Raw genomic sequence first — 16,755 nt, forward strand, 5'->3', positions numbered from 1 at the left:
ATCATCCCTTTAAGTGTATTTGCTTTCTTTTGGTGCAGCAAGAGTTAAAGACTTTTTTCTTGTCAGTAGTTCCTTGTTACTCCAATCTCAGGTGCAGCCGGTTTGTGACCACTCCCCTTCCTTCTCAATAGTAATGTAGCAACCCTGAGGTATCAGGTGCCGCAAAATATGTAACCATGTGGAAACCCAAACCCTGGAATACCAGTGCCAGGAAAACACACCAGCACCATCAGACACACACAAAACCCAATGTCCAGCCTGGGAGACTGCCTAGTAACAGATTAGAGGGATGGCCACTCATAGGTTGGTAAGCATCCAATCTGCTAGGGAGAGACACATAAAAGGGGCGGAGCTAGTAGCGTGGTGAGGTAAAATAGGCGGAGCTAAGTTTGAAAGTGGACAGTTGACAGAGTCAGTCAGTCAGTTGGAGGGAGGAGTTAAGCTTAAGAGGACATTAGCAGAGTGAAGAAGTAAGGTACAGTCAGGACTAGTGAAGAGTGGAGAAAGCAAAGTGGAAAACCTAAGAAACCAAGAGTTGAAAAAGGAGAGGAGTTGCTGTGGAGTAAGGCGCTGGTACTTAAACTGAAGGTTGCCGAGGAGTGCTGGACCAGTACTCACAGAACTCAGTACAGGCGGGGTGCAGAACCCTAGAATGGGAGTACGTGTCAAGTTACCTGTTAAATCTGCCCAAGTGAGGGGATCATCAGAGTCCCTCACCAACCTGAGTGTCCGGAGCAAAGCAGCAAAGAAGGGACCTGGGAACAGGGACAGTAGTCCAACCCATTAAAATTGTCCAGGCTGCCTGCTATACGGGCCAAGACTGAGAAACAGAGGGAATCCCAGGAAGCTTTAGGCCACGGGAATCCACCAAAAACTGAAGTTGTGCATGGAGGTCAACTCTACAGGTTACCAACTGGCACTGGGAACAAAGGGTGAGGGAACACCTGAGAACCAGCACCAAGCGGGAACTGAACCAGCATAGTGAGTAAAGAACTTAAACTGCAGTTCCTGTGTGGTTTGGTTTATTCCCCTCAATGTGCCCCCACAAGTCCCATTCCACAGCACTACTACCCCCCTTCATCCTCTTCCGGGGCCTAGCCCTACTTGCGGAGGGCCAGAACACCTGAGCTGCGTTATACTACCAGCCCCCGCAAGATCACACAGCGGCGGCTCCCACAAAATATCCGCAACCCACAAGTGTCAAAAAAGTTATTTACTTTATTTTTATTTTTTCACCCTTCTTTGGATCGACCCCCGAGGTCACGGAACCGGGCATCAGCCGCGGCCACAACTCCCCTGTTCACTGCACGCCCGGGACCGAGTATTCCACTGCCCTGGGGCGTCACATCACATGTCCCATCACTTGAAGCCGGCTATAGAATTCATTTTTAAAATGGCCACTGTGGAAGGAGAAAGCCTCTGGAAGCTGCTGGAGCTTTGCCATTTGCAGCCCTGGTGTTTGGCTGCAGCTTTGATGTTGATGTATATATATCCTTTTGTCTATGTTCCCCTTTCCATCTATAATATCCTCTGTGTTGCGCTGTGTACTGGGCATTCCCTTGCCAGAGCGTGACAAATTGATGCTGTTTTAAAGGCAAAGGGCAGTCACACTAAATACTGATTTTATTTTGATTTACTTTTTGTTCACTCACTTTGCATTTTATTAATTTATTAGAAAAAACCCCTCACATTTCTACTTTGGAAAACATTTTGCACAGTATTGTATCCGTATCATGTCTCAATGGAAGCATCAGAGTTGTGCACTGTATGTATAAACACACACAGGATATTAGAGGACAAAAAGGTAAGAGGTCGGCAGAACAATCTACCCTTGTGAAGTATGCTGACCAGGCAAAGCCATACATGCGGACTTCCAGTGGGTGCACAATTGTGGCACGAAAAGTGTGTAGCTGAAATATTTTTTCTCATAGACTGCCTTTTTCTAGGCCTGTCCACAGCCATTCCATGCTCCATAGACTCCCTATTTATAGGCCTCTCCCCAGCCATTCCATGCTCCATAGACTCCCTTTTTATAGACCTCTGCACAGCCATTCCATGCTCCATAGACTCCCTATTTATAGGCCTCTCCACAGCCATTCCATGCTCCATAGACTCCCTTTTTATAGACCTCTGCACAGCCATTCCATGCTCCATAGACTCCCTTTTTATAGACCTCTGCACAGCCATTCCATGCTCCATAGACTCCCTATTTATAGGCCTCTCCACAGCCATTCCATGCTCCATAGACTCCCTATTTATAGACCTCTCCACAGCCATGCCATGCTCCATAGACTCCCTATTTATAGGCCTCTCCACAGCCATTCCATGCTCCATAGACTCCCTATTTATAGGCCTCTCCACAGCCATTCCATGCTCCATAGACTCCCTATTTATAGGCCTCTCCACAGCCATTCCATGCTCCATAGACTCCCTATTTATAGACCTCTCCACAGCCATGCCATGCTCCATAGACTCCCTATTTATAGGCCTCTCCACAGCCATTCCATGCTCCATAGACTCCCTATTTATAGGCCTCTCCACAGCCATTCCCTGCTCCATTGACTCCCTTTTTATAGACCTCTCCACAGCCATGCCATGCTCCATAGACTCCCTATTTATAGGCCTCTCCACAGCCATTCCATGCTCCATAGACTCCCTTTTTATAGGCCTCTGCACAGCCATTCCATGCTCCATAGACTCCCTTTTTATAGACCTCTGCACAGCCATTCCATGCTCCATAGACTCCCTTTTTTATAGGCCTCTCCACAGCCATTCCATGCTCCATAGACTCCCTTTTTATAGGCCTCTCCACAGCCATTCCATGCTCCATAGACTCCCTATTTATAGGCCTCTCCACAGCCATTCCATGCTCCATAGACTCCCTTTATATAAGCCTCTTTCACAGCCATTCCATGCTCCATTGATTGCCCCCAATATGCTATTTGATGCAGGGGCTCAGTTTTATGGCACCATACACAAGAAACCTTCCAAAAGTGCTTTGCAAAAATGCTCCTTTCCATCACATTTTAAGAGGCTTTTGGAGCCCCCACGATAATTGCCGTCTCTTTAGAGAGATTGGGAGGTCTCCTAATCTGTGAGCCTCCCAGATGATCCAAGAGCGTGGGTACGTATAGCAGCACAGCACATCTCTACTTACTCATCATAGTTCAGGGCATTAGTCCAGTTGAGTAGTTCGTCCACCTCCCAGTCCAGGACCGCCTGAGGCCCATGCTGCTTCACAGACTTTATGACGCCCTCCGTGGCTCGTTGGACCAGAACTGCTGTATTGGGTTCCGTAGTCTGTGCATGTAAACTTCCTTCATAATACCTGATGAAGCCATATCAGAGAGAGAGAAAACAATGTGACCATAAAGCCATTCATATAGCAATGCTAAAGATCAGTGTTTCAGACTGGGAAGAGGCCGTCCAGCAGGTGGCGCTGCATGCACAGCTCTGGGAGGCTGCAGCGCGCTCGCTGAACGTGACAAGGCTCCGTAGAGCAGTCGTCACTTGTAGAAGATGATGATTTGCTGCGGCTAATCAATTCAAACAAGAAGGTTTTTTTAAAACTTCCTATAAAAAAGTTACAATCCTGTAATGTGGCCGCATTCTCCCCTCTAGTGCCTAGTAAATGGGCTTTTCAGCTGACGCTGATCCTTTACCGCGTATTCTCTTGCACTGAATGGATGGGATGAAGGTATCATCCACAATGCTGGTACTGTAACATGTAGTGGATTTTCCACCGGGATACAAAATCTGCTGCGTATTTAACCCGTAGGAACATTTCCTTGCAATGACAATGGAGCGACCCCTAGCACTATATATGCATATATCCTAAGGAGTTAACCAAGTTCTGCTGCTTCCACCCACAAGGGAGGAGGTGAACTACATGGTCATCCAAGGAAACGTGCGATATACCAGTACCTGCAAAGGGGAATACTGTAATACTCCGCTAAGCATGTACTGAAGTGTAAAATGTCCGTCTGATAGCAGGGGTGTGACTGTGATTTAGTGTAGATCCCAGCGATCATACTCCATTCTGCTGCTTCTAGATCCAGCCAAGGCAGATTGCGCCCCCCACAGTAACTGACGTGTCATGCGTATGGCACGGATGACAGCCAGTCATGTGGTTTCTGGCAATAGAAGGTCACAGCAATTGGCTGTGCAAAATGCTCCCTGACTTTCTATTGTTTCTGCTCCTAGCATTCATTGTATCAGATAGCTTTCCTGCTGGATTTTCATCTCTGCTCCTTTAGGACCCAGCAGGAGTACACCTTCCACCCAGCTGCTGATCACCAGTATTCTCTTGGTACTTAAATACTTCCCGGGACTGGTGCTGGGGATGTTATTCAGTTCATTCAAGCTCTGGATGCAAGCAGGTGGCTTGTACTCATCTGTGATATCGTAGCGGAAGCGTTGATGAACTTCTGCCTGAGTCATCTATAGATATGTTATTCATGCTTTTTCTCCAGTGTGTCTTCCTTGTGTCTTCCTTTAGTGTTTAGTGGGGTTGACAAAGAGCTCATCCCAACTTTTCCCTATTTAGGGTCCAGCACTAGGGATACTAAGGGGTATTTTGCACGCTGCGACATCGCTAGTCGATTGTAGGGATGCCAAGAGCGATAGTCCCCGCCCCTGTCGCAGCTGCAATATCTTGTGATAGCTGCCGTAGCGAACATTATCGCTACGGCAGCTTCACATGCACTTACCTGCCGTGTGACGTCGCTCTGGCCGGCGAACCACCTCCTTCCTAAGGGGGCGGGTCGTGGGGCGTCACAGTGACGTCACACGGCAGGCGGCCAATAGAAGCGGAGGGGTGGAGTTGAGCGGGACGTAAACATCCCGCCCACCTCCTTCCTTCCTCATTGCAGCTGGGACACAGGTAGGAGATGTTCCTCGCTCCTGCGGCTTCATACACAGTGATGTGTGTGGCCACAGGAAAGAGGAACAACATCGTAACATCGGTCCTTCTGAAATTATGCAAATGACCGACGCTGCACCAATCATACAATTTCGACACTTTTGCGTTTGTTAATCGAAGTAAAAATGATTCTCATACTCCGATGTTGACAGCGACCCCGGATGTGCGTCTCTTTTGATTTGACCCCATCGACATCGTACCCGCGATGTCGTAGTGTGCAAAGTACCCCTTAGGTTCCGCACCTATGTACCGAGCCGAATACCTGACCCTATCTAGGGTGGTGAGGGACCCCAGGGACCAGTAATAGGTCTGGTCAGGGGTGACCATCTCTCCATTCCCTAGACACAGACTTCCCCGTTTCTAGTGTGACAGTGTAACCCTCTATGTCACACTTCTTAATTAGGTTTAATTAAACATTTTACATTGTTTGCCTTCTACAGCCTTTTTCACTTAATATTGCTGTCTGCAGAATGAGTTAACAAAGAATCCTTCAGTGAGCTCATCCCGACAGTTTGAAAGTCGAGTTTGCAACTCTTTTATCTGTCTTTTTCTGAGCTCCTCTCAGCTGATTTATGTCCTCAGGCCACATCAAAGTGAAGGGAAATGAAATGTTTGTAAAAGGCAAAGGGTGCAACATTTTTAATAAAACCCAAATACAAAAATGCTTGTTTTTTTGTCATAATGCATGCATTTAAGGGAAAAAAATATTGTCCCCAAGGGCGCACAACCCCTTTGAGACAATGTAATGTTCCGCTATCTACTTACATCTTTCTCATCCATTCTATTTTCCTTTTCTTCTGCTTTTTTAGCACCTCCTGTTTTCTCTGCAGTTTGCTGTGGCTGAACGGTATCCTCCTCCTATTATCAGCCACAGTCACCTCATCTAATCTGTCAGAGAGCTGAGGAGATAAAGGAAGGATAAAGGACAAAGTGACAAGGTGCAGAAGAAGCCGTCGTGCGCTGGTTTGTTGTGACGCACACATTTATATACAATGAACAAGAATATAAACAACACTTTTTTTTTTTGCTCTCATTTTTCATGAGCTGAACTCAAAAATGTAAGACTTTTTGTATGTATAAGGTGGCGTCTTTACTAAATACCTTCAAGTATATAGAGCAGATGGCTTCAAATAAAAGAATAAGTTACGGTACTTCTTTAACTGCTTCAAGGTTTCCGAACCTGAAACGGTTATAAGACGTGACAGAGCTGAACATGTGCACAAGTAATCTTCATTTTTTTCAGGGGTTTTTGTAGTCAGATGTCATGAGCACAAAAACAAAGCCTAAAAGCTGCTTTACATGCAGCAAAATCGCTAGCAATGTCGCTGGTGAAAGCACCCGCCCCCGTCGTTTGTGCGTCACGGGCAAATCGCTGCCCGCGGCACACAATATAGCTAGTATTCTTCACACGGACTTGCCTTCCTAGCGACGTTGCTGTGGGCAACGAACTGCCTCTTTTCTAAGGGGATGGTTCGTGCGGCATCACAGCGACATCACACAGCAGGCGTCCAATAGAAGCGGAGGGGCGGAGAGCAGCTGCATGAAAGTGACGCCCGCCTCGTTGCCGGAGGACGCAGGTACGGTGTTGTTCGTCATTCCTGGGGTGTCACATGTAGCAATGTGTGCTGCCTCAGGAACGACAAACAACCTGCGTCCAGAACGAGCAACAATTTGATGGAAATGAACGACATGTCAACAATCAACGATAAGGTGAGTATTTTTGATCGTTAGCGGTCGCTCGTACGTGTCACACGCAACAACGTCGCTAACGAGGCCGGATGTGCGTCACGAAATACGTGACCCCAACGACATCTTGTTAGCGATGTCGTTGCGTGTAAAGGGGGCTTTAGGCATGTGAAAGCACATATAGAAATAACTGACCCACTGTAGTCACTGACCCGGAGTGTCAGGAGCCTCCACCCGTTGTTCTCCACTCTGGCGTACCACCCGTTGCGGTCTTGTTGGGGGATCACTCCGTGATTATGGATTTGTCCTGGCAGCAGTTGTTTCACAGATTGTTTGGTGTAATCCTTGGGGCTATTGGCGCACATATCCACAATCGGCCGGTGAGTAAACAGCTTGTAATATATGTTGGGTGGAAATCTCGTCTGCGTAAAGAATGAAAATCTTGTGCTATTACGGACATTACCATTTGATTAGAAGAGATGGAAATTATATTTGCTACTTGTACAACATACAGAGTCCTTCAATGTGGAGTATCCGATCTACAACACCAATCACTGATCATTTACCGGTCAGATTTATGTTTGTGATTTGTATAAATGTCATTGGTATTTATGGTATGTAGTATAACCCCACACCTTGGGTTTGGCCACAACAATAAAAATATGCAAGGTCGTACATTGATAATGATCGCCAAGGACTGTATGATGTTTACGCACTGTAAAAACAATGGTGGGTGTTGGTGGATGTGAAGTGTAGCTGTAGACAGGGCCAGGACATGGGATGGGCAGTGAAGGCAGCTGCCTAAAGTGCCACTAATGGGGGGTGGGTTTGTACTTAATAAAAAAAAAATTGGACAGACAATTGGAAACTAAGTTCAAAACCTGAGAGTATCACAAAAATAGGCAAAAAACAACCTTCCTTACCAACACCAGACCACAATACCTTCATTACTAGGCTGTGAGCCAGATACTGTACATCACGCATATACAGTATATAACAAAAGTGAGTACACCCCTCACATTTTTGTAAATATATTATATGGGACAACAATGAAGATCTGACACTTTGATACAATGTACAGTGTTAGTGTGCAGCTTGTATAAGTGTAAATTTGGTGCCTTCTAAATAACTCAACACACAGCCATTAATGTCTAAACCACTGGCAACAAAAGAACACCCCTAAGGAAAAATGGCCAAATTGTGCCCAATTAGCCATTTTCCCTCCCCGGTGTCATGTGACTCATTAGCGTTACAAGGTCTGAGGTGTGTATGGGGAACAGGAGTGTTACATTTGATATTATCGCTCATACACTCTCTCATCCCAGCCCTAGCCCATCTCCTAAACCAATCATTAAATTCTGGTACCTTTCCTTCTGCTTTCAAACATGCCATGGTCACACCTATCCTGAAAAAGACATCGCTTCACCAGACTTCTACAACCAGCTATTGTCCCATGTTGCTGCTCCAGTTCACCTAAAAACTTCTCAAATTTCCTCAATCTCTCATCTATCTCACTTTATGAAGACCTACAATCTGGCTCCGTCCCTACTACGCTCTGAAATTGCTGTGACCAAAATTACTAATAACTTGCTTAGCACCAAAGCAAACAGACAATTCCCGATACTGCTCCTTCTAGACTTGTCCTCTGCCTTCGACACGGTGGACTACTTTCCCCTACAACAGATCCTTTCTTCCCATGGCGTCAGAGACTTTGCCCTCCCCTGGATCTCTTCATAACTTTCTAACAGCACATTTTGCATATCCCACTCCCATACAACCTCCTCATCACTCCCTCTCTCTGATGGTGTCCCTCAAGGCTCTGTCTTGAGACCCCTGCTCTTATCATTCTATGCCTTTGACTTTGGAAAACTCATAATGTCCCATGGCTTCCAGTACTACCTATTCACTGAAATTTACCTCTCTGGCCCACATGTTACCTCTCTGCTGTACAGAATCACAGAATAACCATCAGCTATATTTTCCTTCTCTCCTTGTTTCCTAAAGCTCAATGTGAAAAAAACAGAACTCATCATCTTTCCTCCATCTCAATTAACTCCCCTACCGTTTCTACCTATCACAACAAGTGGCATCACGCTCTCCTCTGACCCAGAAGCCCAAACCAATGCCTCAGAGTAATATAACTCTGCCCTGTCCCTCAAACCGCACATCTAAGCTCTTGTCACTTACAACTCAAATATTTCCAAAATTGGTCCTTTCTTTAACCCTAAATCCACTAAATTATTAGTGCATGCCCTCATCACTTCCTGCCTCAACTACTGTAATATCCTCCTTTGTGGTCTCACTGCTAACACTCTCGCTACACTTCAGTTCATCTTAAACTCTGCTGCCTGACTACTCCACCTCTCTCCTAATCCTCTGCTTTTCTCCTCAGCAAATCCCTTAATTGGCTCCCAATTCCCCAATGTATCCAGTTCAAACTACTAACACTGACCTACAAAGCCATCCATAATCTGTCTCCTCTGTATATCATTGACCTAATCTCCTGATATATTCCAACACGTAATCAATGGTCCAGCCAAGAGCTCCTTCTCTCCTCCACACTTACTGTATACGTTCCTCACTAATCGCCTCCAAGACTTCTCTAGATTATCCCTCATCCTCTGGAATTCTGTGCCCTAACACATCCGATTATCCACCACATTTGGAACTTTTAAGCTGGAACTTGAAAACCCATCTCTTCAGAAAAGCTTACAGCCTGCGATGACCATCCTCACCACCACCGGAGCTGCCGCAACCTCCCATAGCCAGCCGTCTCATCCCCCATTATATCTTGGAAAATGTAAGCCCGCGAGGGCAGGGCCCTCTCCCCTCTGTACCTGTCTGACATTGTTAGTTTGTTTACTGTAATTTATATCTGTATTTTGTATGTAACCCCTTCTCATGTACAACGCCTAAACGGGATACTTAGTAAATATAAGCTGATCTGTGAGATAACAGGAGGCTGAGAAACTAAGTCCAAGTCTGATCTCACGTAGAAGAAGACATCGACCATCTGGTGATATCTGTACGTCAGGATATGGTCACCACCAACAGAAGAGGCGCTCACCCAACTGATGTCATACTCTCATATAGAGCTGGTGTACCAGTGACTCGAGATAAAGGGTCACACAGGAAATATTATCTTATCTGAACTTTACACTGTCAGATTAATACACATAACTGCTGATCTTTCAACCTGGAAAAACTGAGAAAAATACAGAGGAAAGTGATATCATTACAGACGGTTATTATCACCAGAGGCATCAGAAGTGTCCATTGCTTTAAGAGGACATTACATTTTTAGCAGCATCACAATTTTAGTTCTAATATTCTGTGAAAATATATGTTTTAGGGGTCAGTGCTCTATATTCCTCATAGAGATCTCCTTCTCACTGCCTAAAGAGACCACTAGGGGAGCTAATGAGTTCACGGTTATACAATTGAAAGGGGTTCAACCATGAACCTAGTCACAGAATAAGTGGTAATCGCTTGTTAATTGAGCTTGGACACTTTGGCTCTATTCACTGTCTATCAGACTGACAGATGTAGCAGAATATGGTGCTCAGCTAGCTCTCGCAGACAGTGAGTAGGTTGGCGGTGAACATCCAGAACCATTAATCCTTTCAAACTGGGCAAAACAGAGCTGCTTTCTAAGGAGTGATGGGAATCCAAGGGATAGGACCCCAGCAATCATCAAGGTATCACCAATCCTGTGTAGACTTACTTATGAAAAAAAAACCTTTAATAACATAACTTAGGGCAAACAAGGCCAAAGAGATTGAGTAGAACATAAGTCAATCTAAGGCCAGGGTCACACAACCGTGCATTCTCTCAGCCGAGAGCATCGGCTTGATTATGCTATTGACACTCCGATCAGAGTTTGATCCGAGTGTCAGCATAGTGTGATCCGATTCTCTCTGATGAGCACACTGAGAGGAGAAGATGAGGAACAGAATTCTCCATCTTCTCCATTGGGGATCAGTGCACGGAAATCGGACTGCAATCTGTCATCAGAGTGCAGTCCGATATTTTCCAAGCACCTATAGACTTGAATGGGTGAATCTCATCTGATTTTGGAGTGAAATCACAGGCTGCGGTGATTTTTTTCATCAACAGTGAAAAATATATCGGTCATCAGCCCTGCCCCATTGAATAACATTGGTCCCAGTGCTAACCGGTAGAAAATCATACAGCACTCATCCAATTTATATGGTGGTGTGAGTGAGCCCTAAGGCCGATTTCACACCTCTGACATTCACGACCTAAGTACGGACTGGTTGCAGGTCACCTGACCAGAACTCAACAACCTCATATATGACTACATCCAGGCCGGTGTAAGTCACAGTCCATATTTCAATTGCCAATGTCGGATGTGTAAAACCGGCTTTAGGACCATGTGCGCACACTGCGTTTTTACCTGCAGTTTTACCCGCGGTTTTGCTGCAGAAATTTCTTGAGAAATGTTTGTAATCTTTCTGCAGACATTTCCCAGCAAAACCTATGGGAAAAAAAAATAGCTGTGCGCACGCTGCGTTTTTTTCTCAAGAAAATTCTTTCTGCAGAATTTCTTGCGAAAATTTCTTGAGAAAATGTGCATGTCACTTCTTTTCCGTACCTGCGGTATTTCACTCCATTCACTGTAATGTAATCACGAAATACCACGGGTATAGGTAGCAAATGATGTGCGGTATACCCTCGGTATAGCCGTGGTTTACCTGCGGTAATGCTCATCGCTGCCTGCGTTTTGCAGGGAAGTGATGTCATTATGACAGGAAGAGGAAGCGGAGCAGAGTAAACACACACACATCACACTCCCTAGACGCCGCACGGAAGCACTTCCGTGTGACCTCCGGCGGGTGCCGTGCAGTCTGTGTCCCGCTCCAGCCCTGCAGATGCCAGCACTGCAGTGTCAGTGTCTGCCCGCAGTATCAGCAGCTTCTCACACTGCAGTGCGGGCAGCCGCAGGGATGACGAGCGCTGCTGTCAGGAGGTTAGATGAGATCATTACCTGCTGTGACTATCTCCTGCACTGCTGACGTCAGCGCTGTCACTGCCTTCTATGCCCGTCTCGCGAGCGGCCCGAGACTGTGACTAGTGGTGACGTCACGGGCTCTCGCGATACTGCTAAGAACACGGCGGGCATAGAAGGCAGTGACAGCGCTGACGTTAGCAGTGCAGGAGATCGTCACTGCAGGTAATGATCTCATCTAACCTCCTGACAGCAGCGCTCGTCATCCCCTGCAGTGACCTTGGCTGACCTATTGATGTTAGCTAAGGTCACTGCACTGCTCTCCCAGCCAATGGGGAACATTCTGTTCTTCATTGACTGGGACAGTAACTATGGTATGGATCCACGTGGGACCCCCTTATTGGATCACACCAGACCCGGATTTGATTGTTCTTTTCAATAAATTGGTGAAAGAGGGAATGTTTTGGGGAGTGTTTTTTCAAATAAAACTTTTTTTGTTGTCTATTTTTTATTTCTTACTGACTGGGTTAGTAATGTCAGGTATTTGATAGACGCTTGACATCACTAACCCCAGGGCTTGATGCCAGGTGACATTACACATCTGGCATCAACCCCATATATTACCTCGTTTGCGACCGCACCAGGGCAACGGGATGAGTTGGGGCACAGCGCCAGGATTGGCACATCTAATGGATGCGCCACTTCTGGGGCGGCTGCGTCCTGCTATTTTTAGGCTGGGGAGTGTCCAATAACAGTGGACCTCCCTAATCTGAGAATACCAGACCACAGCTGTCCGCTTTACCTTGACTGGTGATCCAATTTGGGGGGGACCCCACGTTTTTTGTTTTAAATTATTTATTTAATGTAAAATAACAGCGTGTGGTGCCCTCTGTTTTGGATTACCAGCCAAGGTAAAGCTGGCAGCTGTGGTCTGCAGGCTGCAGCCGTCTGCTTTACCCTAGCTACGATTATACTTACCCCTCCGAGTCTGAACCTGACATGTACACCAGTGGCCGCATCAATAAGTCCTGCCTGTAAAAGAAAAACAATAACTTAGATGGAGATACTACAGCAGTGTCCAACGTTTGACTGTCCGGCTACTGCAGAGCTCCAGTCTGCAGCTGCCAGGACGTCCTCATTTCAGAGGGAAAGTCGCAGATTGCAGACTGCTGTTGTATTAGCAAAAGTTGTAAGAGACTCATAGTAGTTCTGCCAGGCTGTGGCTAGAAGAGCGTCCTGGGAGATTCAGTGCTATCTCAGAGGAAGAGATTACCTGAGAACATTTTAAGAACAAGTCCTTAATCACTCATCATATAAGAAAATGGCTATGTACACAATCCCATAATATGATCAATAATATAGTAATAAACTCCAGATTCGTTACTATGCTCTATATACGACCTTGACCAAGTGCATCTCAATAAATTAGAATATCATCAAAAAGTTACTTTAGTTATTTCAGTAATTCAATACAAAAAGGGAAACACATATTATATAGAGTCATTACACACAGAGTGATCTATTCCTATATATTATATAGAGTCATTACACACAGAGTGATCTTTCCTATATATTGTATAGTCAATATAGAGTCATTACACACAGAGTGATCTTTCCTATATATTCTATAGAGTCATTACACACAGAGGGATCTATTCCTATATATTATATAGAGTCATTACACACAGAGTGATCTATTCCTATATATTGTATAGTCATTACACACAGAGGGATCTATTCCTATATATTATATAGAGTCATTACACACAGAGTGATCTATTCCTATATATTATATAGAGTCATTACACACAGTGTGATCTATTCTTATATATTATACTAGCTGTACTATCCGGCTTCGCCCGGGTTAATGTTCAATCTATTTTTATTGTAAACATGTTATATTGTACATATACAGCATGTAAAACTGAATATCTGACATGTCAAAGTTTATAAATTGCAAAGTAAAGAAATCAAACTGTCTCAACCTTTCTCAATTTGACCAAATAATAACCACTTTTCATCGATAAACATCAATATATACATCTTCAGGTTGGATTCCAACGAGAATCCAGGAAAAGGAAAGAAGAAGAGAAGAGAAAAAAAAAAAGGGGGGGGGGATTAGAGGGGGAAGTGGGGGGGGGAGGTAGGTAGCAGTGTGAGTAAGCTAGGGAGACGAAGGAAAACACACAAGGGAAAGGGGTGGGTGGTTTGGTTAGGTAGGGGGGGGGGGGGGTGGGCTCCCTCTATCGTCTGAGAATCAAGTGATACTACGTTCTTGTCCAGTTCATCCCTGACCATGCTTTACTCCACCAATCTGATAAGATGTCATGGCTCCATCAGAACAATTTAACAAAATCTGAAGAATCTTTAAATAGTATCCACTCCCCCCAGGTCCTGCAAAATTTGTCTCTAGTACCCGCAATGTCGGCAGAGAGCTCCTCCATCCTATATATGTTTGCCATTTCAGAGTACCACTCCGAGATAGGAGGAATCGTGGAAGACTTCCAGTACCTAGGTATGACGGAGCGCGCCGCCGCCAGGCAGAAGAGGAGTATGTCTCTCTTATGATAAGCGATTGAGTGTGGTAACATGGAGAGGAGGTCTATCTTGGGGCAGTTCTCCACTGTCTTCCCAGTTATAAGCTGATAATTGGCAAGGACCTTTCCCCAAAACTGTTTTATTCCATCACACTCCCACCAGATATGCGTCATTGTACCGACGTCTTGCCCGCATCTCCAGCACAGCGCAGACACTGAAGGCAATATAATATGTAATTTAGACGGAAACTGGTACCAACGTGTCAAAATTTTAATTTTTTTTTCCCCTGCAGAGCACGTGACTGACAATTTATGAGTAAATAAGAAACATTTCTTCCACTCATCGGGAGAGAAGTGTTGCTTCAGCTCCTTTTCCCAAGCTAATTGGTAGCCTCGTTTGCCTGAGACCACAACTCTAATAAGAATATCGTACAGAAGGGAGACTGTGTGTTCAGGCGGGACGTTTTTAGTAAACAGTTCTTCAAAGGCACTACAAGTGCTCCGAACTCGGCCAACGGGTCTTCCCGGAGAGACAAATGCCCTTAGTTGGAGGAACTCCAACCATTGCGAACCTCTAGACGGAAGTTGTGTCCGGAAGGCTTGGAATGAGGGTAATTTACCATCAATCAGTATGTGCCCCAAGCGGATGTCTTCCTCCGCCCTCCAGCCGAAGTAGTTTCTCTGTTTATATCCAGAGCAAAATGATGGAGTATAGAATAAGGGAGCAAGGGGACTAACGGGCTGCGTAGGGGATATTTTTTTGGATATTATGTGACTAAATTTCTCACGAAAAATGTAATACAAGGAGAGCTCAAAACTGGTTCACAGACTAAAAACTCCTTAATATAAAAAATATCAATTTTATTAACAAAAGCATTTAAAAACACTTCCACATTATATAGAAAATATTAATTGGTGCCATACAAAGATTCCAACATATGAAAATGTTTTAATAGGTGACATCATCATTCACCTTGAAAATACAGCCTTGTCCCGAATGAGATGACAAAAATTTGAAAAATATTTCTATAACGGGAATTCTCTGTTCGGTAATATCCACGCCAATATTTTGTGGAACTCTGTGTTACCTGGCAATTCTTGGAGACTAAAGGTACGACAGCACCAGAGGAGACTATAATAGTCATTTGTACAATCTGAAGATCATTTGTTTGATGTACTCTGTTTGGGGAGATTACAAAAACTATGTCTGTATTCACTGTATGATTGGAGGATAATGTATAAATTAATTGTATTTCTCTATACTACTTTTTGATGACCCCTGAAGAACCTTCTATTTGAAGGGGAAACGCGTCGGGTCGATTAGGGGTAGAAGGTTGACAGCCTCCTCACTAATATAGGAAGTGGCAGTATATACAGAATTATATCTCAGTGCAGAACTGACTAATTTAGGGTAAAAAAAGTGCTGCTTTTAGGGATCTTGACTGTAGGACCCTTGACTATTGGACTGTTTAGGGATATACTTGTATACTGCGCCTTACTGACATTTGTTCTTGCTCCTTAATTGGGGTAACACATAGGACTAGAATAATAAGGGGGATATATGTTGGAATCTTTGTATGGCACCAATTAATATTTTCTATATAATGTGGAAGTGTTTTTAAATGCTTTTGTTAATAAAATTGATATTTTTTATATTAAGGAGTTTTTAGTCTGTGAACCTATTATGTGACTAACTCTGAGCGTTTCTTTGATAAAATCTGAAAGCAGCCCCACGCTAGGAAGGTCTGAAGGAGGTATCCAAGGAAGGTGTTTGAAAGGGATCTCCAATCCTTCTTGCTCTACCCGAATCCATTGCTTAGAGTCACTATTGAAACGCCAGTCTAATATACGGGTCAAAGCTGCAGCCTGCATATAGACTCTGAAGTTAGGAAGGCCCGCTCCTCCACATTGCTTTGGAAGGGTAAGAGTGCGTAAGTTGATTCTAGGTTTAACATTACCCCATATGAATTGGATAATAGCAGATTGAAGGGTACGAAAAAAAACTATTGGGAGGAGAAATGGGAATGGTTTTAAAGTAGTACAAAAAGCGTGGCAGGATATCCATTTCAAGGACATTCATCCTGCCCATCCAAGACAATTTCAGTCTCCCGTAAGACTTTAGGTTTTTGATTGTACCTTCTAGTAGTGGTAAGTGGTTAAGTGTATATAGTTTAGAGAGATCCGCTGGAATTGAAATACCCATATATTTAATGGCCGAAGGTCTCCATTTGAATGGGAAGTTAGACATTGCCCGGGAAACTTCAGTTTGGGTCAAAGAGATGTTTTTCGCCCGGGTTAATAACTGTTAGTAACAAAATAGAATGTATTAACAAAAATTTATTCTGCACACAAAAAACACAAAACAAATAGATAGAAATGTAATTATTAAAAGGCAAAAACTAAGCAAATACAAGCATTTCACAACATAAATGTCTGTCTGTCTCTTTCCAGGTCTGTCTCTTTCCCCGTCTGTCTCCTTCCCTGTCTGTCTCTTTCCCCGTCTGCCTGTCTCTGTCTGTCTTTTTTGTCTGTCTCTATCTCTCTGTTTCTTTCCCCATCTGTCTCTTTCTAGGTCTGTCTCTTTCCCAGATCTGTCTCTTTCCCCGTCTGTCTACCCGTCTCTTTGTCTGTGTCTTTTCCTG

The 16,755-nt window shown here is 44.5% G+C and overlaps 1 protein-coding gene across 3 annotated transcripts in view; it reads right to left on the reverse strand.

Moving 5' to 3' along the window:
• Positions 1 to 16,755, reverse strand: part of C2H11orf65 (chromosome 2 C11orf65 homolog) — a 98,486-nt gene that overhangs the window by 34,475 nt on the left and 47,256 nt on the right. For all 3 annotated transcript variants that reach the window (XM_075334647.1, XM_075334648.1, XM_075334646.1), the window contains 4 exons: positions 12,555 to 12,608; positions 6,820 to 7,029; positions 5,687 to 5,820; positions 3,158 to 3,328 (listed from right to left, as the gene is read on the reverse strand). In XM_075334647.1, the coding sequence (XP_075190762.1) occupies positions 3,158 to 3,328; positions 5,687 to 5,820; positions 6,820 to 7,029; positions 12,555 to 12,608 (569 nt within the window). The remainder of the gene's footprint in view (positions 1 to 3,157; positions 3,329 to 5,686; positions 5,821 to 6,819; positions 7,030 to 12,554; positions 12,609 to 16,755) is intronic.

This window comes from Anomaloglossus baeobatrachus, chromosome 2 (assembly GCF_048569485.1).
Source record: "Anomaloglossus baeobatrachus isolate aAnoBae1 chromosome 2, aAnoBae1.hap1, whole genome shotgun sequence".
Taxonomy (NCBI): Eukaryota; Metazoa; Chordata; class Amphibia; order Anura; family Aromobatidae; genus Anomaloglossus; species Anomaloglossus baeobatrachus.